Raw genomic sequence first — 26,734 nt, forward strand, 5'->3', positions numbered from 1 at the left:
GGTCTCAAAGTGGCTCTCCACTGATGGCTTATTAGTTGCAAAGGGAACCATAGTAACCACATGGGAGAATGAGGCGTCATGACCAGGTGATCAAAAGTACATCACTGGTGAGGAGCAGCTGGATGTCACGTGCTTCCTGACGTGGTACCTCGAAAAGAGTGCAACATCACTTAGTGTTGTATTGCAATCAGGGATGGAAAACCTGAAACCCATCCTGAGGAATCTCAGACAAACCCAAATTGTGGAACATTCTGTTAAAAAAAACTGGCCTGAATTGTTCCAAAATGTCAGTGCTGTGAAAGACATAAAAGGCTTAGAAATTGTTCCAGAAGAAAAGAGATTAAAGAGACCTGACAACTAAATGTACCGCCTGATCCTGGACTGGATCCCATACAGGGGCATAAAATGCTATAAAGGACAATTTTGAGTCAGTTGACAAAATTGGAATATTGGAATTATAGTAATGTTACATTTTCAGAATTTTAAAATTGTACCATGAAATAATATCCTTGTCCTTTGGAAATACTAAGAGTGAGGGACATGATCTATGTAGCCTACACTGAATTGATTCAGAATTTTTTAAAAAGTGTACCTATAGAGAGAAAGAGGGAGGGAGCGAGAGAGGGAGAAAATGAGAATGGATGATGCTATATGGGAATTCTCTGTACTGTTCCTGTAACTCTTCTGTAGGTTTGAAGTTACTTCAAAATAGTTAAAAAGAACACATCTAAATGAAGGTACTTCAAAACTTGCAGTCAGGGGCTTCCCTGGTGACGCAGTGGTTCAGAGTCTGCCTGCCAATGCAGGGGACACGGATTCGAGCCCTGGTCTGGGAAGATCCCACATGCCACGGAGCAGCTAAGCCCGTGCGCCACAACTACTGAGCGTGCGCCACAACTACTGAGCCTGCGCGTCTGGAGCCTGTGCTCCGCAACAAGAGAGGCCGCAATGGTGAGGGGCCCGCGCACCGCGATGAGGAGTGGCCCCCGCTTGCCACAACTAGAAGAAAGCCCTCGCACAGAAACGAAGACCCAACACAGCCATAAATAAATTAAAAAAAAAACAAAAAAAACTTGCAGTCAGGGAGATTGTCCTTTTAAGGGACAACCTGTTCCTAGGCCTGGGAGGGAGGAATGTTGTGCATAATGATTAAGGATCCGTGTGCTATGCGGCCTGACCCATGACTGGGGAGCTGGGGGGCTGGGTTAGGAGGGTAGGAATCAGGGAACGTTTCCTCAAGGAATTTATCTATAAGCCAAGACCTCAAACTTGGAGTTAGCTGGGTAAAGTGGTCAGGGAGGGCTTTCCTGGTGGAGGAAATAATGCGTAGAAAGGCTGGAGGGTAGAGTCAGAGGCTCAACAAGGCAAAATAAGGCCAGGCTACCAGGTACCAGGGCAGTGAATTCTGGGCTTTAACCTAAGGAACAAAGGCCAGTGGTTGAAGAGTCGGTTTTCAGCTTGGGGATCTTACTACCTCCTCTACTATTTCTAATGATGGAGAGTTGGAATCCTTTAAAAGCTAAGATGTGTAACATGAAGGAAAACCTTAGATGCTTTTCACAGACATTGCTCCTACCTGAGTCTCCATCTAGCCCAGATGGGCCCTAGGGTCTAGCCATCTCTTTATCCATCCATCCTAGGGCTGGTCGTACCAGATAGTGGGATATCTTGGGGCCCACACTTTTCCGTCATTGCCTTCTGCCCATTAGGCAGAAAATAGACCTTTTGCTGCTGCCTCTTAATGCCCTTGCTTTAGTGACTGAGGGTTGGGTGTCTGTGTTCAGCCTCTTATTAGTATGATTATCTTCTTGAGTCATGAGCTGCCCGAAGCCGGCAGTTGCCTGCCAGCCCATCACGGTGCCATGTCCGTGAGTTATTAGAAAGGTTTACGAGGCCAGGATAAACAGCATGAATCAAGAGGGAGAGACAGGCCTCCCTCCTCCCGCTTACATTGCTGTCACTCAGGGAGGTTGCCAGAAGGGGTTGGAGTGAGCGAAGGAGAGAAGGGGCGGGAGAAAGGGAGGAAAGAGGAGAGAGAGAGGGAGGGAAACAGGATAAACAAAAGAGGCTTGGAGAGAAGGAGGAAGCCAAGACAGAGAGGGGATGAGAGCAGCTCACTTTCCACCACCATCTGGGCTGCCTCTGAGCACAACCAGGAAATTCAGGCAACACGCCGGACTCTACCTGCTTTCTGTTGATGACCTGCTACCATGGCGTGGCCTTGGGTAAGTCATCTGCCTTTCAGTGAGGGCAGCCAATTTTGCTAGACGTTGGCAGGGCTGCCAGCTGCCCTGCACATGCATAGATGCCATGCATAGACGCTTGGGCTGTTGAAATGCTTGGAACCCTTCCGAGGAGGTCTTTTGAGAAGTGTTGAGCTTGATTCCATTCTTCTCAAAGTGCACTGATGCTTTCCAGTTACTAACTTGTCACCTTGTGTGCAGACAGGTCACCACATTAGAGATTGCTGGAATGAATAAATTACCACTGGCACTTCAGGATGCCAGTTTTAATCACAGTTGAAGACTTTGGGGGACAAATGCCTTTGCTTCTCTGTTTATCTTCTCTGGGGCTGTAGCCAAAGACCCCCTACCCCGAATTAACAAATTCAGCTCTGAGGACCAAGCTCTTCTTCCTTCTAACCAGCAGAATCAGAGCTGCTATTATTGCTCTAAGTATTTATGACAACCACAGAAATTCTTGAGAATTTAAGTTGAAGGAGAAGTATTTAAATTACATGAAATTGGAAACTAGGAGGTCCAGACTTTCTTGCATTTTTATTAAACATTTATTTTGAGTTTGGGCTGAGTCATTTGATCTCTTCCCATGTTTTCTTTAGAGGGTCATGAATAGGCTTCACCCCACTGGTTTATTTTGAATGTTGTAAAATGGCAGCATTAGGCTTATAGGAGCCTAATGAATTCAAGGAGCACCTGTCTGTGGTTTAGGTGACAGACCATGAAAAGGAATTAGAGGGATAATTAGACCAAATCCCTTGGTTTTGTTTATCCAGAAGGTATATAAATAATCTTTAAAATGACTTCTCAGGATCATAGTTATCCATCCTTCACTTTAATGAGCGCTAATGAACTGGGTGTTGATCAGAATCCAGTGACTTATGACTTTGGCCATCATGAGTATCCACCTGGAAGATACCTTGAGTGGCCTTGATTGTCAAAAGCCATATCAGTGTTGTGTATCAAAATCCAAGGTCAGAGTGCAAGCCTGCCATAATTTCCCATGTATGAAGGAGTGCCATTTGTCAAGGATCTTTCTTTTTTTCCACCTTCAGTACAGACATTTATATATACAAGTGAAAGAGCAGCTGCCTCAAAATAGACAGTAAAACTTTGATTCATTGGAATGTTCAGAATACTCCTTAGTTCCCCTGAACAAATACATATTGAGTGGCTCCTGTGTGTCAGGCACTGTGCTAAGCCCTAGGGTTATAGTAGAAAACAAAGCAGATGAAAATCCTTGTTTTTGTGGAGTTTACATGCTAGTGTCGCATTCTGGCTAATTGTATTTTCTGGTGAACTGAAGAACAAACATCCGTGAGTTATCCCATTCACTGGGCATCCTTTACGTGCTTTTTAAAGGCTTTAAGGCTCCTCTTTTGGGAGTAGGGAAAAGCAGGTGGAGGAAGCTTCCTAAAATGCCTATCCCATTGTTCTTAAGAGCTGAGAAAACTCAATTGGCTCTCTGAAGACCAAGGTCTTCCCAGGTGGGTCATAAGCCTGAATATCTGTTACTTTGGGCCAGTTCTAAAGAAGGTGTAGATCAGGCTGAATGTATACTAACCAGGCTGTCTCTGGTAATCAGATTTTTAAATAATTTCCTGCCACTAGCTTGCTTTCTTATTTTTTACTTCTTAAGATAGAAACACTAGAGGAAAAAAACCCAGCTGAGGTAACGGTGAGCTATATTTGGGTTCGGGTGTTCTAAAACCTCAGTGTCCTGGGACACTTTGATTCTGTTATCCTTTTCAGACACTTTTCAATGTCTTTTCTCTTCATGGAAGTTTTAGGGGTCATAGTCATTAAAATCTGATGTGATATATATATATATATTTTTTTTAAATGCAATTTTGCAAACACTTGTTGAGCCCTAAGGATACAAGTGTGAAAAACAAAATCTACATGTCTGTGTAGCTGGGGGAGACAAGAAAAGGAGTTACACATTAGGTGATTAAAAGCAAAGTAGAGGCAAGTCCAGGGTGCTGGGAGAGCAAAGAGACCTAGTGGGACTTACCCTTCTGGGGGAGGGGTCATGCAATAAAGGGACATGGGATTGGGGAGGAATCTCATAAAGGCTTCACAGAGGAGGCAAGTCCGTAATTCTTTACTGTGAACTCCTAGCTGAGTTTCTGGGCTTAACTCAGATGGAGACATCAAAAAAGGGAAATTTTATTTTATGTATTTTTTCATAGATGATAAGAATATATATTATTGGATTAATGATCTCTACCATACATAGAATACTCACTGTGTGCTGGGCACTGCGCTAAGCAGTTTACTGGCATCATATAATCTTCTTCTCACAGCTCCTCCTGTGAAGTAGGTAGTATTAGCTCCATTTTATAGATGAGGAAACTGTGGCCCAGAGAGGTTGTGTTACATGGCTAAGATCACACAGCTGAGAAGCTATAAAGCTGCGCTTCAAACTGGGGTAGCTTCGCCTCCAAGCCACTACACGTACTGCCTTTCTTGTAGCACTGTAGTTGCAAACTCAGATGTCTTGGGCTGTGTCTTGCAAGGATTCCTCCATACTTAGGATGAAATACATTCACCACGGGAAGCTGGGCCTTTCTTCCCTGTTATTTATTTGATTTCCAGCTTATTCCGTACAGCCTCTTTCTATCACTTCCCTAAGTAGGTAGGTAGGTACTCTTTTGACTTCAGTAGTGTGTGTTCCAGATCTAATCTGGACTTACTCTATGACCATGGATGTGCCATTTTTAAAGTCTCACTCTCTTGTTCTTCTGTTGGCCACCACTTTGGGAATAGAATCAGGACAAACAAAAGCAATCTTAGCATTTCTGGCTAAAGACGGGGTGAGATGCTGTCATCTATGGCTTTTGTCCCCAGGAGCTGTGTTGTGGCTGGATGGATCCACTCTGAAGCACCCTATCTTCTGTGGGCAAGTTGCAGTTGCCTTTTTAAGAGCCTAAAGCACAGTCACAGCTCAGGCCGTTTCCCAGTCTCCAAACATTTCCACCATGCCCCATCAGTCCAAGACTGTCATCAATGCAGTTGTCTCTGCCTTAGATGACAGCGACCTTGCCCCAGCTGTCCCTGGAGGGCGGCAGCTCGATGAGTAAGTCCTGAAGCTTGCTAGATGCGTCTCAGTATTTCACATGTCTGCGTTGGTTGGACAAACCCCAGTATGGGCCTTAGGATTTTCTTGGCCTCCAGGGTCCTGAACATCACTGCTCAAAGTGTCTGTGATGATTATTTATTTTTCTGACTTGTGTTTCTTTTTTCAGCAAATGAGAAGATTGAAGACATCAATGGCTGTCCAAAGAACAGATCGCAAATGGTAAGTGGTACACGGGTAGCGAGTGTTTGTGTTATGTTAGTAAGCCCTACCTTTAAATGATATTGACCATCTTGAAAACATTCACACCACAAGCTTTACTCTGGGGGATTATATTAATAAACTAACAGCCATTTCCAAATAGCCATGGTTTGCTTCTCTGACATTTGTTGGCATTTACTGGAAAATGGCTGTGATTTTTACGTAGGTCGTGAGACAGAGAAAATGAAATATGGTCCTTGCTCTTAGAAACAAGTTATGCGGAACTGGTGCAAACATACCCTTGTTTAGAACTTGGGCTGATATGACTCTTGCTTTTTCCTCAAAGACCCACAACAATTTCTGTTTGTGTATGGTGCTGGGGCACAGATGGAGTGATGGTATCGTAACAACCATCAGAGACTGGGGCGTGTGGTCTGATTGCCTTTAAAGGTTAGAATGATGTGAAATCAGAACTGTGACAGGAAATGTGAAATGTCCAATCACATCCAGACCATTCACAACGTAACCTTGACAAGTGACATTCCCTCTGGCGTGATATGCTTAAGCTCTGATATTATAACTTTAAAAAATCTTTAAAAATCTATTCTGTTCTTGTTGCATGTCCTGCACATAATCTTTGAATGAAAATTCATGATCACTGTTGAGTTCAGGGAGCATTGAATTGTGACACAATCTGAGTGCTTAGTTTTTCCCTTAGAAATGCTTTTCAAATATGAATATTTCCACAAAGATTGTATATTATCAGAGTCTGTTAAGATGACGCTAATACCTGTTTAAAATACAAAGATGGCAACTGAAGGACAACCTTTTCTCCTGGACGTTAATTTGCTTCCAGAAATCTAAAAAAAGGGGCATAATTTGTTTTCTAACCTCACCCTCCTCCCTTTGAGTAGACACAATTGGATAGTCTCATTCCAGAATACACTGAAGTGATTGGCCTTCCTTGGGTTTACTGTTTAATTTTCTGAATTGTTTGTTATCCCAGTGAGTGGACAGATAGCCTTTTCATCAACTTTTTATCTAGACACACAAAGTTTCTTATTATAAAGAGGAGTGAGTGTGCCTGGCGGGGGCAGGGGGTGTCATTTTTCACGTTAAATTCTGAAACAAGTTTCTCTTTTTTTGTTGTTCCACTGGAGATTTTGTTTCTTTTTGTTTGATCCAGAGAGCAGCCAGTCCTCACACAGGAAAGTCCCCATGCAGACATCTCATGGCTGCTTTGACTTTTGGAAAAGCTTGGCTGCTATTTTTGCCAGAGCTACTACAGCTGTCTGGTGTATTAATAATTGAGAAAATTTGGAAGATAGAAGACTTAATTTTAGTGCAAGCATTTTACACATGCAGTCATAGCTTCTCATGAAAGAGATGTAGTATTTCCGCCTGGGAGAGAGATGGATGCGTTTGTCCCAGCCCATTATAATGTGTATGTACAACTGACAGTTTAAGGTAGTGAACCTTTTATGCTGTTTGGTGCATTTGTATTTTCTGTACCTTCTGGTGGAGATGTTTGCTGTTAAAGTCCACTTTCAAGCTTACAAAATAATACCGTCACCTCAGATTCTTCTGTGCCAACTTAGTTTATGTAAATATGTTATGTATAATGCTACATAGCACCAACGCAATTTTGTGGTTTCTCTATAACTCTTTCAGCTATGGAAGTATTGGGTTTTTCTTCATGGACTGTGTTTTTTTTCTTTTCTTTTTTTTTTTTAAGAACACAGGAATATAAAATCCTAAAATTGTCTGTGGTAATTAGTTCCAGCTCAGGGGCGGGGGAGGGGGGGCAGACATGGTCTGGTGGTAAAAGTGGCAGAGAATAATTCAGCAGACAGGATGTGAGTCCAGGAAAACGTCAAAACCTCCACCACAGTCATTCCATTCTGTAGGAAATGAGAAAGGCGATGATAAGGAACTCGGGGCCATTGTCCTTTCGCCTACATCACAAAGCAATGACAAATCCATAACGCAGAACTCATCTAGGGCACACAGGAAGTGCTGCTTACACACAAGCACAGGTGGTGTTCTGGCTAGTAGGACACCTGTGTGTATGCGTGTGTGAACACGTACAGAGTTAAAGGATCTCTACTCATGGGAAGTATCATTTGGGAAGATGGCATAGCAGATGAGCCACCATTTCTAGATTCCTAGAAGGTTAAACTCCCAATTAGGCTTTATTTAGGGCAGCCAATGATAAAGATTTGTTGTTGTTTGCTAAACGTTGCCTGTTTGGAGGAGACCAGAAGGGAACATGTACGGAGAGCATCATGTTGGCACAAGGAAGATGACACACAACGAGAGAACAGGAGAGAGTGTACCTGCTGGGAGGGTAGCTGTGACTCCACTGAAAATCACCAGCATACAGTTATCGTGCTCACAGAACACAGAGCATTGTCAGAGGCCTTAAATAACGGAGACAAAGGAAAACGATTTTGCTTCAGAGCAGGGGGGATGGGTGCTATTTCAGTTTTCAAGCGGCAAATTATTTCATTAGCTCATCGGTGGGTAGGCACGAGAGCTTTAGTTTTACAGGTGGGGTGCCTCTTCCTCCTCTCGTATCCCCCTCCTCCTGACCTACCAGGCTGCCCGGAGCTCTACTCTCCAACTCCTGAGCTCCAGGCTCTGCTTCAAGTTCTGCTCTCTTCCCAGAGGATGTGGAAGTGAAAGCAGACACTTGTGACATATGGACTAGAGAATTCCAGAGGCCCTGATGCACAAACATTATGGGCATGGCACTGTATACTTCTAGCCTGTCGGTCAGCACACGGTCACAGAGTGCCGACTAATGCCAGGCACTGGACTAGACCAGGTTAGTACCCCCGTGAACAAGATGGGGTCCCTGCCCTCAGGGAGCTCAGTGATGAGTGGGCAGGAGCCCAGAGAACAATTAGAACACTAGAATAGTGCAACTGCTCCCATAGACATCTGTGCATGGCACAGTGGGGGCCAGTCCACTCCAGGAAAAGGGGAGGCTTAGGAATAACTTTCAGGGGTTGAGTCGTGAAAGGCAAGAGGGTTCACCGCAGGGAATGATGAGTGGAAGAGGATTCCCATTTCTGGAGATTCTGTTTACCTGAGGATGTCCTGGACCCTGCAGAGGAAGGTTTTGCAACATTTGTTCATGGATCCTACCGTGTGCCATCAGCTGTGTCTGGTGAGACTCTTCTGGCCTCTCCTCAGTGTCAACCCTTTGTCCCGTTGTATCCGAGGTGAGGGATAGGGCATGGAAGAGACCAGAGTGCGACAGACCCCAGAAGCATGGTGGTCTTTTCAGACCTGGGCCAAGTCTTCTGTATTCGTCGTCACTCCCCAGGTGGCAGCGCCTCAGGGAACAGCCCCATTGGACCCTGGAGTGAAGTTTTCTAAAGGAAAGTACCCGTGGCGATCAACTCCTGTGGATGAAAGTTGAACCATGGGGTGTGAGAAATGGTGGTTAGTATTGTTGATATCAGCACTCACAGGCATCCACGCAGTGCTTTAAGGCCTTTCACACTCATGGGCACACTCGACCCTCCCGACCCTGCTGTAGGCCAGCGTATCAAGAGACACTGGTGCCGGCAGCTGGAGGGCTGTCCCCAGGGAGAGGCAGAGCCAGGACCTTCGGCATCTCCTGTCACCCTCTCGTGGCCCTCGTAAAACAGGACTGTGCCTGCAGCCGAAATGCAGAAGCATGGCAGTGGCTTCCCTTTCCCAAGCAAGCCTGGCCTCAGCTTGTGTTGAAGGAGCCCTTTGCTCTGTTTCAGTCTGGCATAGATGCTTTGGGGGCCAAATCCTTGGAGATGGAGCTGTAGAAACAACATTCCCCCCACCTCCTCACCCCCCAATCCATCCACTTGGCCCTTAAATAGGTTTGTGTATGTGCGTCAGAGCTGGTTAAAATGTTTCTTCTGTTTAGCATTGCCATGGCAACCCATGGGGCATCTTTTTGGCTTTCAAGTGGTGTGTTCCACAGGGTTACGTGTGTGTTTGGAAGGAGAAACGTTGCTTGGAGCACAGCCAGAGGACTCTGGGGCTGCCGCTGCCTTGTGCCTTGAACCCACTGTATTCCAAGACGCTGGCTCACTTTGGAGCCTAGGAAAGGAGCAGCAGGGGGTGGTTTTCTTTTTTCATCATTATTATTTTAAGTGGTTTGGCTTTGCGTTGTTGATTAGAAGAGGTGCAAAGTTAGGAAGGCTGCCTGTCCTTTCAGGCCCTTTCAGTGGAAAGCCCTGGCCTGTTTTCTGCTCTGGCCCGGGATCATCTGGGGCCTCCCATTGCTGCCCACCTGCCTGCCCACCTCCTCCTGGGCCCTCAGGGAGTCCTGCCTTCTTCCCTCAGCCCTTCTAGACCGAGGGCCTGTCTGGGCTTGGGAACCAGATGGGCCAACTTCGAGTTCCTTCTCTGCTCTTCTGTGGCCTTGAGCTAATTATTTAACCTCTTGAAGCCTCTATTTCCTGTTCTATAAAGTGGGATTGATAATAATACGAACCTCATCAAGTTTTTGTGAGGACTAATGAGGCAGTCAAAGTGATAACGGCGGATGACAGTAATGATGATGAAAATAAGCCATAAGGCCAAACAGTGTTTGCCGTGTGCCAGGTGCCGTTCTGAGTGCTTCACAAATATCCTCTTAGTTCATCCTCCCAACAGCCCTTTGCGGTAGGTGACCTCATCACCCCCCTTCTCCATAGCACATGGTCAGCACTCAGTCAGCGGTGGTTTCTCCAATGATGATGATTTGTTTTAGTAGCCATTCAGGTACTGGGGGACATGGAACCCTTGGGAAATCTGAGAAGAGCTACCGGCCCTCTCCTCCCCGGATCACACATACCCCGGAATTTTGCATATGGCCTGAGCAGCTCACGGATCCCAAAGGCCTCTGGGGCTCCACAGACCCGCACATTCGATGCCCCTGCTGCTTAGGGCACTGGTCTGCTCCTCGCCCTGTCCTTTCAGAGGCCCCTGTGGAAAAAGGCAGCAGCTAGGTTCCCAAAACAAGAGGAATTTGCCCTTAGACACAGAAGGACAGGACACTGGTTTCCAAACTTCTGTTCCATGAGCAGAACCCCCCCCCTTTTTTCCCAATTAAAATTGTATGTGGCACCCCACATGTGAAAGTGACAAAAACTGCATTAGTGCTTTACATAGGATTAGGCAGCCCAGGGAGGGCCACCGTAGCATCTCCCTTTCACCTGCCTCTTCTCTCCCCCTCCCCACTGTCACATTTGCCCCTGAAGCCCCCTTTCAGAAGGCCAGCCCCTGAAAATACACAGTGTGATGAAGCCTAGGGACCCCCTACCCGGGCATCAGGTTCCAGCTCTGGAATTCTCTGGTCCTCCTAAGTCTCCTGTAGGAAAAGAGACCATCAGCTAGGTCGTCTTCATCTCTTACCTCTGGAGGTTACAAGGCATCAGGGCTAAGAGCATGGGCCCTGAAGGCCAGCTGCTTGTGACCCAGGGCATGTTCCTTAGGTTCTCAGGGGACCAGTCTCTGTAACGGGGTTAGTAACAACACCTGCCTCCCAGGGTGGTTTTCAGGCATGCATGAGACCATCTGTATGACATGCCCGCATGCTGCTGAGCACAGAGGAAGCACACAGTTGATGTTAGCTCTTAATAGGATGAGGTTTTTCAAGATACCTCAGCATTTTTAAAGAAACAGATGTTTCAAGACTGGCCAGCCGACCTTTGGGTGAGGGGATTACCACCGTGGCCCTGGCTAACCCACTTGGCCTCCCGGCACTGTACTTCCTCCCCCGGGAAATGTGGGAAGTAACAGCCCTATGAATAGGTGCAATTATTGTCTGTATTTTGCACGTGGAGACTGAGCTTTAAAAGTTTTTTTTGCCTCAGACTACTTGCCTAGGAGGCAGAGCTGGAGCTTGAACCCAAGTCTGTCTATTTGGAGAGCCTGTGGTGGTCCCTTCTGCGACAGAGAAAGGGCATAATAGTCTCCACCTCACCAGTCCCTTATTTCTCATTCGTGGGCACAGTAGAGCCAGCTGGGTTTAGCTGAGAGTTAGTGAGAAGGGAGGAGAGTGAGTATTTCTGGAGATTGCCTGAGTTGACCTGTCGATGGGAACTCAAGAGCTGAAAAAGGAGCAAGTGGCCCCCAGTGAAAGGCAGCATCTTGAGAAGCCCAGGAAGAGCCGTGGCGCCAGGTACCTCCGACTGCGTTCAGAGCTTCCTGGGCCAGGAGAAGGCTGTCTGTAACAAGATCAGGTTTCCAGCCCCAGTGACCTTGAGCCCTCCCAACAGCTGCCAGAAAGCCGGCCACATGCCTGGGGAGTGTCTGAGATCCTTGGGCAGCTGAGTTGCCTCTTCCCTGGGCCCTTGCACCTATTTTTACATGGCCCTAAGGGCACACACGTTACAAAACCAAGAAAGAATGAAGGCGCGTCCATGGGCCCCTTAGAATTTAAAACAAAGTGGAGAGTCCAGGGCCAACATGGGCAGGAAGCATCCACTGCTTCCCATTCAGGGGGCACATCTAGCATCACTGCATGTGTTGTGGCTGACATTCTCTTTCAAAGATGGTGGCCATCTCCATGTCTGTCTCTTACCTTTTTGGTCACCTCTCTGTTCAAAACCATCATTGGCTCCTCATTTACCTCTCCATACTCTTGAGCACACAATAGAAGGGCCTTCACGATCTAGTTACCACCATCTCCTGCCACTTGGCCACTCAAACTCTATACCCCAGCCATACTGGAACTTGGGGGGCCCCAAGGAGGCCCTGTACTTTCACGCCTTGTACTTTGATGCAAGCTGTCCAGTCTGCGAGGAAGACCTGATGATTGTCCCACCTGGGCAATGTAACCTTGAATATTCAGGTTAACTGTTAACTCAAGTAATTGAGATAATTAGGTGCCTTTTGTCCCTTGTGTTCCCAGGTGTGAAAGCATGTCTCATAACCTGCTCTTTGTGGTGGTCTGTTCAATTGTCTTCTTGAAGGAGATGCTGTATCTTTCACCTGAGGATCTAAGCACCTATCACTTAGATGACTAGCATAGAGTAGGTGGTTAATAAGTGTTGGGTGGATGGACGGACAGATGGAAAGACCAAAGAGGGAGCTGACCTGGATGTGTCCATGGGGCTAGAGGATTATAACATACTGTTATTCTCATATCATTATCTACTGTTGAGCAGTGATTTGAGCGCTGGGTGTTCACTTGGAAATTCTTTATGGGATTTAAGAAATAGATATTTAACACTATTCTAGAAGTGTCTTTCCTTCTCTTAATTCTTTTCTTCCTTGGTTTATCCAGAGGATCCAAATAGAACATGGAAGCTAATTTTTCGTTTACTGAGTTCTTTTATGTTGCTTGAGGTAGCATTTTTAGACATCTTTACAATTACCAGAGATGATTAACATTGATAATAAAAATGAAGATAATTACTGTTCTAAGTGATTTACATGTTTTAACTCACTTTATTCTCATAACAACCCTATGGAGTAAGAAATATATTTTGTTCATTCCATTAAAGGGTATGGAGAACTTGGACCCTGATGCCATTTGCTGTGCTCTGCCAGGGGCCAAATGTGAGGCACGTTGAAGAACATCTCGTTCTTTCCCCCTCATGCTGTAGAGCCTAGGGTTATTGCCTTTGTCCCTGATTCTGTCTGGGTTTTTATATAATATTAATAGCAAATACATATACAGTACATTGGGGCAATGTTTTAGACATTTTATCTGCATTATAACTGGTTTTATCTTCATAAAACCCTATGAGAGCAGGTATCTTTATTATTTCCACTTCACAGGTGAGGAAACTGAGGCAGAGACAGGTTTAGTAAGTTTCCTCAGGTCACACAGCTAGTAAGTGACAAGCTGGGGTTTGAACCCTGGAAGCCTGGCTCGAGAGTCCATTCCCTTAACTCTTATGCTATCCTACATATAAGGAACTAGATGGAAGAAGAGAAAATGACTGACGTGGAGGTGCAAAAATTATATTTGTAATACTGTCTCCTCATGTAGGTAAGGGCAGAGCTTTGGGATGAGGCATTCCATCATGGCAAGGAGATTTGGGATGAAAAAGAATAAGCATGGACTCTGGAATCAGGCAGACCTGGGTCTCACATACTGGGCAGGTGTGCTGGGCAAGTTACTGAAAATCCGAGTCTTTTTCCTTCTCTGTAAAAGGGAGATAATTATGGAAGTTGCCCCCAGGGTTGCCAGGGATGAATGAGAGACGGTATTAAAAGCACCTGGCTCATGAAGAGAGCACATTAGACTGTCATTCCCTTCTCTGTTGACAAGTCACATATTTCCTAACTATTAACTTGTGCATTAAAAAGGCTTTTCATATTCAAAAAGTAGGCACCAGTGTGGTAGGCTGAACAATGGACCCCCAAAGACATCGACATTCTAATCCTCGGAACCTGTGAATATGTTCTCTTAAATGACAAAGGGGACTTTGCAGAGGTGATTAAATTAGGGATTTTGAGACAGGAAGATTATCCTGGATTATCTGGGCAGACCCAATGTGATCACAAGGATCCTTCTAAGAGGGAGGCAGGAAGGTGAGAGAGAGAAGATGTGACCGTGGAACATGGAAGCAGGTCAGAGGAGAGAGAGGAAGAGAGGGAGGGAACATGGGGAGTGTGGGGGAAGGGGAGAGGGAGAGAATGAATGAGAGAGAATGAGGTTGGAAGATGCTACTTGGCTGGCTTTGAAGATGGAAGAATGGGCCATGAGCCAAGGAATGCAGGTGGCCTCCAGAGCTAATAAAAAAGACAAGGGGACAGATTCTCCCCTAGAGCTTCCGGAGTAGATGCAGCCCTGCGGACTCCTTGATTTAGCCCACTGAAACTGATTTTGGACTTCTTTTTTTTTTGTTTAATTTTTATTGGAGCATAGTTGATCCACTCAGCTATACATATACATATATCCACTCTTTTTTAGATTCTTTTCCCATAGAGGCCGTTACAGAGTATTGAGTAGAGTTCCCTGTGCTATACAGTAGGTCCTTATTAGATATCTATTTCATATACAGTGGTGTGTGATTTTGGACTTCTGACCTCCCAGATTTTTTTTTTTTTCGATCCCCAACTGGGGATCGAACCTGTACCCCCTGCAGTGGAAGCATGGAGTCTTAACCACTGGACAGCCAGGAAAGTCCTTATTTTTTTTTTCCTCCCAGAATTTTAAGATAATAAATTTATGTTGTGTTAAGCTACTAAGTTTGTGGTCATTTGTTACAGCAGCAGTAGGAAACTAATACACTCTGGGATTCAAGCAAAGTAACTCTGACTGTATTAGCAAGCTGTTCGGGTTTATAGCAGAGGCTCATTTTGCCACTGTGTGCCTGTTAAGTTTCTGAGTTGACTGGAAGTTGCCTCCCTTGATAGAACACTTTGGAATGGAGTTTTGCACATCCATATATATACTGCAGGTCATTGCAATGAAGTGTGCGGAGAGAGAGGCCCACATTTAGTTTCCAGCACTGTGACCATATCATGGGCTGCCTCAGATACTGAGCTCAGATACTGGGTGTGGCAAGTGCCATTTCGTCTATTATTTAGAAGTGGATACGCGGTATTCCTGATGTGAATGTAAACTCAGGAGTAAGTACTATGCTCCCTAACTAATGTGTGTTTGTCTTGTAATTAATACGACATTTAAGCACACTTTATGAGAGACTTATATTTCATATGCTAGGTAATCCCGTCAAAGCTTTGTGGTACATATAGCGTGTTTTTTTTACCTTTTAGTTCAATGAAAAGCTCCATATTTCCAGCACCTGGCCTAGTGCTAGGTACGTTGGAAATGCTCAGCTAATCTTTCTCAGATGAATGAGCCAAACAATAAATGGTTCAGCCGTCTCGGAGCTTCCCAGAGAGTGGGGCAATGGTACCCATCAAGGTTTCATATGTGAAACACTAGGCACTTTAAAATGCTATCAAGAAACGTAAGTAATCCGGGCTTCCCTGGTGGTGCAGTGGTTGGGAGTCTGCCTGCCAATGCAGGGGACATGGGTTCGAGCCCTGGTCTGGGAAGATCCCACATGCCGCGGAGCGACTGGGCCCGTGAGCCACAATTGCTGAGCCTGCGCGTCTGGAGCCTGTGCTCCGCAACAAGAGAGGCCGTGACAGTGAGAGGCCCGCGCACCGCGATGAAGAGTGGCCCCCGCTTGCCACAGCTGGAGAGGGCCCTCGCACAGAAACGAAGACCCAACACAGCCATAAATAAAATTTAAAAAAAAAAAGAAAGAAACTTAAGTAATCCTAAACCAAGAAATTCCCAAATCCAATCTTTTATAAAAGTGTATGGAAGTGATACCATGATAACAGATTATTTTCATTAATAAGGCAAGGAGTGTTTGGAGGTTTGGCAAAACCTCCTGTAGCCACTGGGCTCCAGCTTTAGTGAGTAGGAGAATCACCTGGAGGGCTTGTTCGAACAGTGCTGGGACCCACCCCCCCACCCCCCCACCCCCCCCACCCCCCCCACCCCCCGCCAAGAGTTCCTGATGCAGTAGGTCCGGGAAGGAGCTGGAGAATTTGCATTTGTAACAAGCTCTTGCGTGATGCTGCTGCTCCTGGTTCGGTGACCTTACTTTGCCAACCTTATCTTAGAGCCGAGTTAAAAACAAAACTTCTTTTGGGATATGGCTGTGCAAATACGCATTTAAACATCTATCAGTTTGCAAAGTTCTTTAAATTTTTAAAAATTAATCTCTCTAAAGGTTTATTTAATTTTAACTATTTTTTTAGGAACGCTATGTATTTTTGATTGAGGTGTAATTCACAATTCATATCAGGTGTGCAAACATAATGATTCGACGTTTGTATATATTGCGAAGTGATCACCACAATAAGGTTTAACTAAATATTTTTGAATGAACCAATCCGTTTACTTTTTGGAAGGATGAGGACGCCTTAGACATCCTCTTGTCTGAGAACTGTGGTAAGTTCTAAGTTGATAGGATCTGAATTGTGTCTGCAGCTGTGGTGTTGGAGTTTGCAAGTGTCTTCTCTACCTCTTCCAGTTCACTTAAGCTCTGTGACCCTTGGTTTCCTCCATTGAAAACCCAGGTGATAATCCTTTAGCACATTGTCCTTAACTGCCTGCATCCCACCAGACGTTAACTTCTTTGAGGGCGGGGTCTCATGTCTCCATCTGCGCATACCACCTGACATCTGGTGGATGCTCAGGGAGTATTAACTGAATCCCCATTACACCTACTTTGAAACTGAGGCACTTTGAGTGGCAACATGTGGTGCCCCGTAAGGTTAAAGAGCTTAGCAAGTATGTGGATGGGTGGGGAGAGAATAGCTTCAGATCTTGAGCTGAAAGAGAAACTGGATGGTGATTTATAACCATGTAGATTGTGGTTTATATAAAAGCCATCTGGCTTCATGCTTGGATCCATCTCCCTGCATATGTCTTCATGGGGTTCTTATGTTTCAGCCTAGCATCAAAGGGGTGTTTTGGTATGCATCTTTGTTTTTTATTTTTTATTTTTTTCCCATGAACTAGAACTTAGCAAGGAATTCCTGTTGGCACTTTGGTAAGGCATAGTTAGCCTGTGGTGTCTGCGTGTTGGGAACTGGTCAGTAGGTGAACGCCAGTGTGCTCACTTAAGCAAAGAGAAGAGAACAGTGGCCAACAAGCTGAGTTCAGGTCCCAAAAGACCTTTTAAAACAAAAACTAAACAGCTGCCAACCATTACATGAAAATCAATACACTTCACAAACAATGATCTTCCAGCTTTTTTAAGGAAAAAAATGGCAGTACTGGATTGGCACTCCACAGGCAACAATTGGCTAAAACTGGATAGCAGCTGTCCTCTTTAGGTAGATGTAGACTGCGTTAGTCATACTCCCCACCATTCCCTATTGTCTTATACCCAGCCTCTTTTACTTAGTTTTTCCCTGCCTACCCCCTGCACACATTTGAGGTTTTTGACCCCCAAACCATTGTATTCTTATAAGTATCATGAACTTCCTCAGGAATCCTAAACACTGGCATATGGTAGTTTGAAAAATCCCTGTTATGGGAGCATTTCAACATCAAAATAATGCCTGTAATGTTTATATTGGTTTAAATAATTCCTGCCCTAGAAGATTTCAAACACTATAAAAGAACATAAATATCTTCCACAAAACGTGTCCAGAAGGATGTGGGAGAAGTCACTCCTTCCTCTGCGAAGTGCCCTTTGTCTTTCTGATGTAATGATTGGGTTTAGTTTCGATGGATTGATTACCTGCCTTGTCTTACTACTGGAGGGCCAGGGAAATGACAAAACGGGGTGGTCATTTTTCTCCCCCTCAGCAATAGTGAAGTTGTTGCTGCTCGGTTGTTAATGCCCCATGTTTGTGTAGAGAGCTTACAAAACACTTTCCAGTAAGTGTTCGAATTGCAACTGTGCCATTTTAAACCGTGATTTTAGGAAGGCACTTTAACACTCTATGCCTCCATTTCCCCATCGAGAGAGTGATGATAATACCTACCTTATCGGGGCTTCCCTGGTGGCGCAGTAGTTAAGAATCCGCCTGCCAATGCAGGGGACACCAGTTCAAGCCCTGGTCCGGGTGGATCCCACATGCTGCAGAGCAACTAAGCCCGTGTGCCACAACTGCGGAGCCTGCGCTCTAGAACATGTGTGCCACAACTACTGAAGCCTGTGCACCTAGAGCCTGTACTCGGCGACAAGAGAAACCTGCACACCACAACGAAGAGTAGCCCCCGCTCGCCGCAACTAGAGAAAGCCTGCGCACAGCAATGAAGACCCAACACAGCCAAAAATAAATGTAAAAAAGAAAAAAAAACCCTACCTTATCTAACTGAAAGGTGAAAAATAACTGAAATAATAATGTACGGAAAAGAATCTAGCCCAGTGTTTCATGTTTTCTAAGAGTGTAAATATTAGTTTCTTGGGAGGGATAAGAAAATGATAATTATCCCCATTTTACTGAAAGGAAAACTGAGGCTTGGGGAAATTAAGTACCTTGCTCAAAGAGAGCCAAGGAGCTCTGAGAAACCTATGGTTCCCCAGACTTCACCTCTGGTCCTGGGAAATCCTTGATTTCCATCTCCTCTTTTAAAATTTCTTCTTTGTGACGGTGCCATCACAATGCCAATGACGACCCTGTGGCATGAGTTGCCTTTTCCTACGGAGTAGATTCCCACATTGGTGCGAATGTGGTAACAGTCATGTAGAGTTGCATAGGGTGGCAGAACCTGACGAAAATCTCATCTTTCTCACACTTTCCCCTGAAGGAACAGGAAGGCAAGAGGAGAAGGGTAGGTGACCTGGGTTACCCTTCACTATTGTGAAGGACGACTAGTGCTTGCCTTTTATGGGAAGTTTTGAGATCAATCAGCTTGGAATGAAAGTCTTGCCCTGCCCCACTTTGCTTCTATAAGGGGATAGTGCAGAAGAAATTCTTAGAACTGAAGCAAAGGGCCTTTGAGGGCTTAGCTTGTGAATGGGGTGTTTCTTCTGACCTTATATATATAAACCAAAGTGTATCATCATCAGTCTTTTGAAACTCCTTTGAGAGACACTTGCAGAGATTTGATTCTGAGTTTCAGAATTTACAGATGCTTTGTTTATCAGTGGCTATAGAGTGCTCTATTTTTATGATCACCTGGCAGTATAAGTTTAGCTTTTGGAGGGAAGCATCTTCCTAATATATTGATAATAGGTAGAACCATATGAAATGGCCAGTATGTAACCATTTTTACCTACAAAAATGGCAGTTTTATCTGGTTCAACTGAATACTTGACAAGGATGGAATGAGTAACAGGTTCGCATTATATACAAGAATTGTCACTATTTCTTCACAGGTGCATTAGCGATCTTGTATTGTAGCCTTGGGAATCTCAAGGATATCCTGTAATAAAGACCTTCCTTGTCTTGTTTGCTCTCCTCTTTCAGTGACTTTGACCACACCTCTGACATTCTGGCTGTGGCAGTAAGTAGAGTTGAGAGTTACTTTAATTCTTGATGATATTCTTAATGACTTTTAATCTCATATAATTTTTGGTTGGCAAGTAGCTCTTTGCCTTGATCACAGATTTTGGAATTTGAAACTATTGGCCAAATCTAGTTTCTTGGTGTATTTTTTGTACTACTTGGAAAATCTCCCAAATTCTATATTAATGTCCACTAGGAGGCTATAATTCAGGCTCAACTCTTCAGCTATACCTACAAACAGCTTTTGAAATTAAAAAATGGATTGAAGTGTAAGGTATGTGAAAGGTCCTAGTATTATGCCTGGCATATGATAATTGTTAGCAACATCTGGAATTAGACTGTAAACAATGGTGATTTTTTTTTTTTTTTTTTGCCCACACTGAATGGCTTGTGGGATCTTAGTTCCCCAACCAGGGATTGAACCCAGGCCCTCGCAGTGAAAGCGTGGAGTCCTAACCACTGGATTACCGGGGAATTCCCAAATATGCCATTTCTTTTTTTTTTTTTAATGGCGATTTTTGAATTACATCTCCTGCAGAAATTAACACTACAGGTGATACATACAAGGAGAGGATAATAGAACAGTTGGCTTCCTTCCGGCCATCATCACAGTGAGAGAGCAAAGTCTTATAGGATCCTGAGTTGAGTATTAAAGCATTTAAATTTACCTGCTTGGCTTTACTTCCCTGGTTACCAGTGCTGCCAGGATGCATCTTGCACTTAGGTACATCATGCCATCCTTGGAATTGCGGGGTAGGAATCCATGGATCAGCTACTCACGACCAACCCGGAAGGACCATAAGCTGCAGACATTGGCAAGTTGGCTGAGCCACAAAACTGAGTTTTACAGGCTGATGTGAGGGAACTGGTCACCAAGCTGGTGAGCCAAGTGTAACTCTTGGCCTTCATCTACAGATTAATTATCCCATTACCCTGTTCTTTTATATGTGTTGGTTTTGTGGGTGAAATGATAGATTCTAGTGGTATCTCCAAAACTGAGGATTTACTGCACTCTTGGGGTGTATCAGGGATCTGCTGTTTTGCTTTATTTTGCATTTATGTTCTGCTGCCTCTTGAAGACTTTGTGGTGGCTTATGGGTTAAAGCATGGAAATATGGCAAAAATACAAAAAGCACTCAGACCTTCTAAGAAGATCCCAGTGAGTCAGTGTCAGGCTTTCAAGTAGGTGAGCTGATAGGTCTAAGTTAGCCTGTATCAACTTTGTTTAGTGGGGTGATATTTGCTTAAAGTCTGCTCTTGCTCAGGAGGCTGTCTTTTCCACAAGGGAAAGACCACACTGTCTCATCACCACTGTTTCCCCTTCCGCTAGAGCAGGGCCTGGGAGAGAGTAAATACTCAATCATCACTTTTCCAGGAATGAATGAGGCTGCCAAGTCCCAGTTCGTCCCTGGGTGAAATTCTTCGACAAGCACTGCTCTTCCCCGTTCGTTCAAGAGGCAGTTGTGTGTTTGGGGTCTAGAAGTTGGAATCTGAGTTTGTATCCTTCTCTGTAGGTGAAGACAGAAGTTTTCTGCAAAAAAAAAAATGTTTGATTCTTCTTAACAAAACTACTTGTCTAAGGCTTAGGGTTTCCTATGTAACTTAGCAGAGGAGACTTTGACCTGAGAGCTTTTTAGATAGAAAATACTGATTCCAACAGGCTCAAAGTGAATTCGAGCTTCAAGGAGCCCATTCATAGAGAGGCTGTACTAGTGTCATAATTTAGTGGATCTCAGAATGTCTCACAACTCCAAATGATCTTTTGCTTTCGGAAGATGCCATGGGTGTCTAGTACTCTGCCATTATGGGATTGTGTGAAGAGCTTTTTTTTTTTTCTTTTTAACATCTTTATTGGAGTATAATTGCTTTACAATGTTGTGTTAGTTTCTGCTGTATAACAAAGTGAATCAGCTATATGCATATGTTTATCCCCATACCCCCTCCCTCTTGCATCTCCCTCCCACCCTCCTTATCCCACCTCTCTAGGTGGTCACAAAGCAGAGCTGATCTCCCTGTGCTATGCGGCTGCTTCCCACTAGCTATTTATTTTACATTTGGTAGTGTATATATGTCACTGTTACTCTCTCACTTCGTCCCAGCTTACCCTTCCCCCTCCCTGTGTCCTCAAGTCCATTCTCTACGTCTGTGTCTTTATTCCTTTCCTGCCCCTAGGTTCATCAGAACCATTTTTTTTTAGATTCCATATATATGTGTTACCATACAGTATTTGTTTTTCTCTTTCCGACTTACTTCACTCTGTATGACAGACTTAGGTCCATCCATCTCACTACAAATAACTCAATTCCGTTTCTTTTTATGGCTGAGTAATATTCCATTGTATATATGTGCCACATCTTCTTTATCCATTCATATGTCAATGGACACTTATGTTGTTTCCATGTCCTGGCTATTGTCAATAGTGCTGCAGTGAACATTGTGGTACATGTATCTTTTTGAATTATGGTTTTCTCAGGGTATATGCCCAGTAGTGGGATTGCTGGGTCATATGGTAGTTCTATTTTTAGTTTTTTAAGGAACCTCCATACTGTTCTCCATAGTGGCTGTATCAATTTACATTCCCACCAACAGTGCAAGAAGGTTCCCTTTTCTCCACACCCTCTCCAGCATTTATTCTTTGTAGATTTTCTGATGATGGCCATTCTGACTGGTGTGAGGTGATACCTCATTGTAGTTCTGATTTGCATTTCCCTAATGATTAGTGATGTTGAGCATCCTTTCATGTGTTTGTTGGCAATCTGTATATCTTCTTTGGAGAAATGTCTATTTAGGTCTTCTGCCCATTTTTGGATTGGGTTGTTTGTTTTTTTGATATTGAGCTGCATGAGTTGCTTGTATATTTTGGAGATTAATCCTTTGTCAGTTGTTTCATTTGCAAATATTTTCTCCCATTCGGAGGGTTGTCTTTCGTCTTGTTTATGGTTTCCTTTGCTGTGCAAAAGCTTTTAAGTTTCATTAGGTCCCATTTGTTTACTTTTGTTTTTATTTCCATTTCTCTAGGAGGTGGGTCAAAAAGGATCTTGCTGTGATTTATGTCAAAGAGTGTTCTGCCTATGTTTTCCTCTAAGAGTTTTATAGTGTCTGGCCTTACATTTAGGTCTTTAATCCATTTTGAATTTATTTTTGTGTATGGTGTTAGGAAGTGTTCTAATTTCTTTCTTTTACATGTAGCTGTCCAGTTTTCCCAGCGCCACTTATTGAAGAGACTGTCTTTTCTGCATTGTATATCCTTGCCTCCTGTGTCATAGATTAGTTGACCGTAGGTGCTTGGGTTTATCTATGGGCTTTCTGTCCTGTTCCATTGATCTATATTTCTGTTTTTGTGCCAGTACCATATTGTCTTGATTACTGTAGCTTTGTAGTATAGTCTGAAGTCAGGGAGTCTGATTCCTCCAGCTGTGTTTTTTTCCCTCAAGACTGCTTTGGCTATTTGGGGTCTTTTGTGTCTCCATACAAATTTCAAGATTTTTTGTTCTAGTTCTGTAAAAATTGCCATTGGTAGTTTGATAAGGATTGCATTGAATCTGTAGATTGCTTTGGGTAGTATAGTCATTTTCACAATATTGATTCTTCCAATCCAAGAACATGGTATATCTCTCCATCTGTTGGTATCATCTTTAATTTCTTTCATCAGTGTCTTATAGTTTTCTGCATACAGGTCTTTTGTCTCCCTAGGTAGGTTTATTCCTAGGTATTTTATTCTTTTTGTTGCAATGGTAAATGGGAGTGTTTCCTTAATTTCTCTTTCAGATTTTTCATCATTAGTGTATAGGAATGCAAGAGATTTCTGTGCATTAATTTTGTATCCTGCTACTCTACCAAATTCATTGATTAGCTCTAGTAGTTTTCTGGTAGCATCTTTAGGATTCTCTATGTATAGTATCATGTCATCTGCAAACAGTGACAGTTTTACTTCTTCTTTTCTGACTTGGATTCCTTTTATTTCCTTTTCTTCTCTGATTGCTGTAGCTAAAGCTTCCAAAACTATGCTGAATAATAGTGGTGAGAGTGGGCAACCTTGTCTTGTTCCTGATCTTAGAAGAAATGCTTTCAGTTTTTCACCATTGAGAATGATGTTGGCTGTGGGTTTGTCATATATGGCCTTTATTATGTTGATGTAGGTTCCCTCTACGCCTACTTTCTGGAGAGTTTTTATCATAAATGGGTGTTGAATTTTGTCAAAAGCTTTTTCTGCATCTATTGAAATGATCATATGGTTTTTCTCCTTCAATTTGTTAATATGGTGTATCACATTGATTGATTTGTGTATATTGAAGAATCCTCGCATTCCTGGGATAAACCCCATTTGATCATGGTGTATGATCCTTTTAATGTGCTGTTGGATTCTGTTTGCTATTTTGTTGAGGATTTTTGCATCTATGTTCATCAGAGATATTGGCCTGTAGTTTTCTTTTTTTGTGATATTTTTGTTTGGTTTTGGTATCAGGGTGATGGTGGTCTTGTAGAATGAATTTGGGAGTGTTCCTCCCTCTGCTATATTTTGGAAGAGTTTGAGAAGGATAGGTGTTAGCTGCAAAGAGCCTTTTTAAAGGTCTGTGTGAGGTACCACGAGACTCTTGACATATGTCAACTCATGTACTCTTCTAGTAATGCTATGAGATAGGTATCAGCATTCCTATATTACAGATGATGAATTTGAGACTTGAAGCAGTTAATAATTTTCTTAGGGTTTTGTGGGTAGTTTCTAAGGGAACCAGAATCTAGTGTGGAGTTCAATATCTGTATCAACATATACTGTTCCTTAATAATTGTGATGGAATACAAGTACCTCCGGGTGAGGTGACATGTTGGGAGGCTAGTAGCAGGCCCTTCTGCCTTGGTGTGAATTGGTTTATCAGCATCTTTTCAGGAGAGGGGTTGCACATCAGGTGGTGGAGAGGAAAACCCAGGAAGAAGAGGAATGGAAGGCAGACCAGATAAGCTTGTTTAATTCTCTGTTTTGCCAGAGGCCGACCCCAGACACAGCTTTGAGCATGTCATGGCCTGAGAATTATTGACCAGGGACATTCATATCAGAATTGACAACACAGTAACAAAAACTGCCAGTTATTGGGCACCTACTAAGTACCATACACATATCCTCTCATATGATAACCACCACCACCCTGAGTGGTAGGTGTTATAATGCCCATTTTACAGATCAGGTCACTAATCAGGTTAAATTGCTGATGATCATAATTCAGTAAATGGCAGAATCAGGATTTGAACCCAGATCTGTCTGACCCTTTGTTATCCTGTAAATATCACTCTTTAGCCCTGGTCACTCCCCTTTTAGCATCTGTGTCAGCTCCTAATGGAGGCCTCCACTTGGAATAATCCCTTTTGGGAGCGCTAGGACGTTTGGGATCATTACTCTGAAATTGTAGGAGGAGAAATGACGTGCAGAATGCTGTGCTGAACATGCACAAGGGCATCCTTTGGGCCTTTCCGATGATGTTGTTCCCCGGTGGAGTTTTCACCCTCAGCAGGACTGCTGTATCCAAAAGCAGGTACTCTGCAGAGTTCAACTGTAGGCCTCTATTCTGGGAGCCTCCAGAGTGAGGACTGGCTTTGCGAAGTTAGCCACAGCTCCCCTTCCAGGTCTCTCTCTTTGTTTCAAGGGAAAAATCGAGAAGTCAGAAAATAATAGGGAAATGAAACATTCTAGGCAGTGGGAAGCAAAGTGGAAAAAGATAGTCACTGGAGGAATTTGAGATTCTTGTTTTCAACTTTTCTTCTCCTCTAGAGAGACTCTTTTTGTATCCATATGGACCTACCCATTTGCTGTAACAGCAGAGAGACTCCTATAAAATTTTTTTGAAAAGGAATTCTTGACAACATCTTGGAAAGCCTAAGTTATAAATATCATAAAAGATAAGGAGGATAACATTGCCAAATTAAAGGAAGGAGTCGGGCAAGGCACTAAAGCAGCACGAGAAACAGTCTGACAGAGCGACTCAAGCTCCATCCAGCCCCCGAGTCCCACGTTCTTAAGCTTTCTGTTTCAAAGCCACCAAGAGAGCTAGAGATGACTTTCTGAAATCTTTGATGCTTGAATGGCCAGAGCTGGGACAGAAGGTATGGAGCCCCTTGTACTACCGGCCAAAGATGGCTTTATGTGTCTGTCAAGTAAGCAACAGCATGTGGGGCTTACAAGGAAAGATGCTCCTGGGCGGATTTGAAGCACCAGCATACATTTCCCTTTTTCTGGGGTCCCCTTCTAAAATTAAAACTACAGTGTCTGGGCCCTGCGTGCTCTGTCCTGTGGTGATGTGCATCTCCAGGACCATACTGTGACCCATGACCATGTAAGTGACCCTATGATGCTGCTGGACCCCAACACTGACATAGGTAGAGAAAAAAGTGAAGCTGGAAAATCATGCATCAGGTCGTGGTCCCTAGGAATGCAGAGCAAAAAGACAACACTGGTGAGACAGGCATTTTGGAGGGCAGCTCCCCAAAGTACATTTTGGTTTGGTTTCATGGTTGGATTTCTTGTTTTTATTTTTTTCTTCTATTCTATTTTTATGTTTGGAAAGTGTCAGGGGAAGGAGTGTCAGGAGAGCATGGAGGCTTGTTAGATAGGAAACAGACTTCCTAGTACATGTGACCACAGATGCTGCCCTACCCTTCCCATCCCTCCCTGTCTCGGTGCCCAGCCCCGGATGTCACTGGAGCCCCACCTTGAAGGCACTGCTTGATCCATCCCTAACACAACATAGCCCATCCTGAAACTTTCGGACCAGAAGGGCTTGGCCTGGCTGCTATTGCCATGGTAATGGAGTGTCAAGGCTTCCTTAAGAACAGGAAGGACCCCTCCCTTCTCTCCTTTTCCACATCAGCTCCTGAATATGGCCCAGCACTCTGCTTTTGCTCTGTGTCCTCTCTCATTGCTTTTCTCCTTTGCTCACTGGCCTCCAGTCATTCCAGCTCTTTTGGTTCCCAGAATATGCTGGGCTGCATCCTGCATGAAAGCTTTCCAGCCTTAGAGCCCCTGTGATGGGGATGTTCTTCTCTTCCCCACTCCTGGTGCCCAGCTCACTCTTACGTCTCAGCTCAAATTTCCCTTCAGTCAACAGACATTCTCGAGTACCTACCATGCTCCCCATGCTCTTCTAGGTGCTTGGAGCTACATCAGTGAACAGAACAGACAAAAAGCCCTGTCTCTGTGGACCAACTTGCTATCTCTTCCTTAAATTCTTACCTGACTCCCCATCCCCCCAGGCTAGATCCTGTCCTTTAGTACATGACAGATGCTATTGGTGTACTGTTTATC

At 44.1% G+C, this 26,734-nt stretch overlaps 1 protein-coding gene across 14 annotated transcripts in view; it reads left to right on the forward strand.

The window, feature by feature from the left end:
• Nucleotides 1-26,734, forward strand: part of NAV2 (neuron navigator 2) — a 761,975-nt gene that overhangs the window by 480,280 nt on the left and 254,961 nt on the right. For all 14 annotated transcript variants that reach the window (XR_014267924.1, XR_014267925.1, XR_014267926.1 and 11 more), the window contains exon 3: nucleotides 5,486-5,538. Coding sequence is in view for 4 of the 14 variants with exons in the window: in XM_082476565.1 (XP_082332691.1) it covers nucleotides 5,486-5,538 (53 nt within the window). In the remaining 10 variants the exon portion in view is untranslated. The remainder of the gene's footprint in view (nucleotides 1-5,485; nucleotides 5,539-26,734) is intronic.

Source organism: Balaenoptera physalus, assembly GCF_965194825.1.
Source record: "Balaenoptera physalus genome assembly, chromosome: 10".
In the NCBI taxonomy this organism is placed as follows: Eukaryota; Metazoa; Chordata; class Mammalia; order Artiodactyla; family Balaenopteridae; genus Balaenoptera; species Balaenoptera physalus.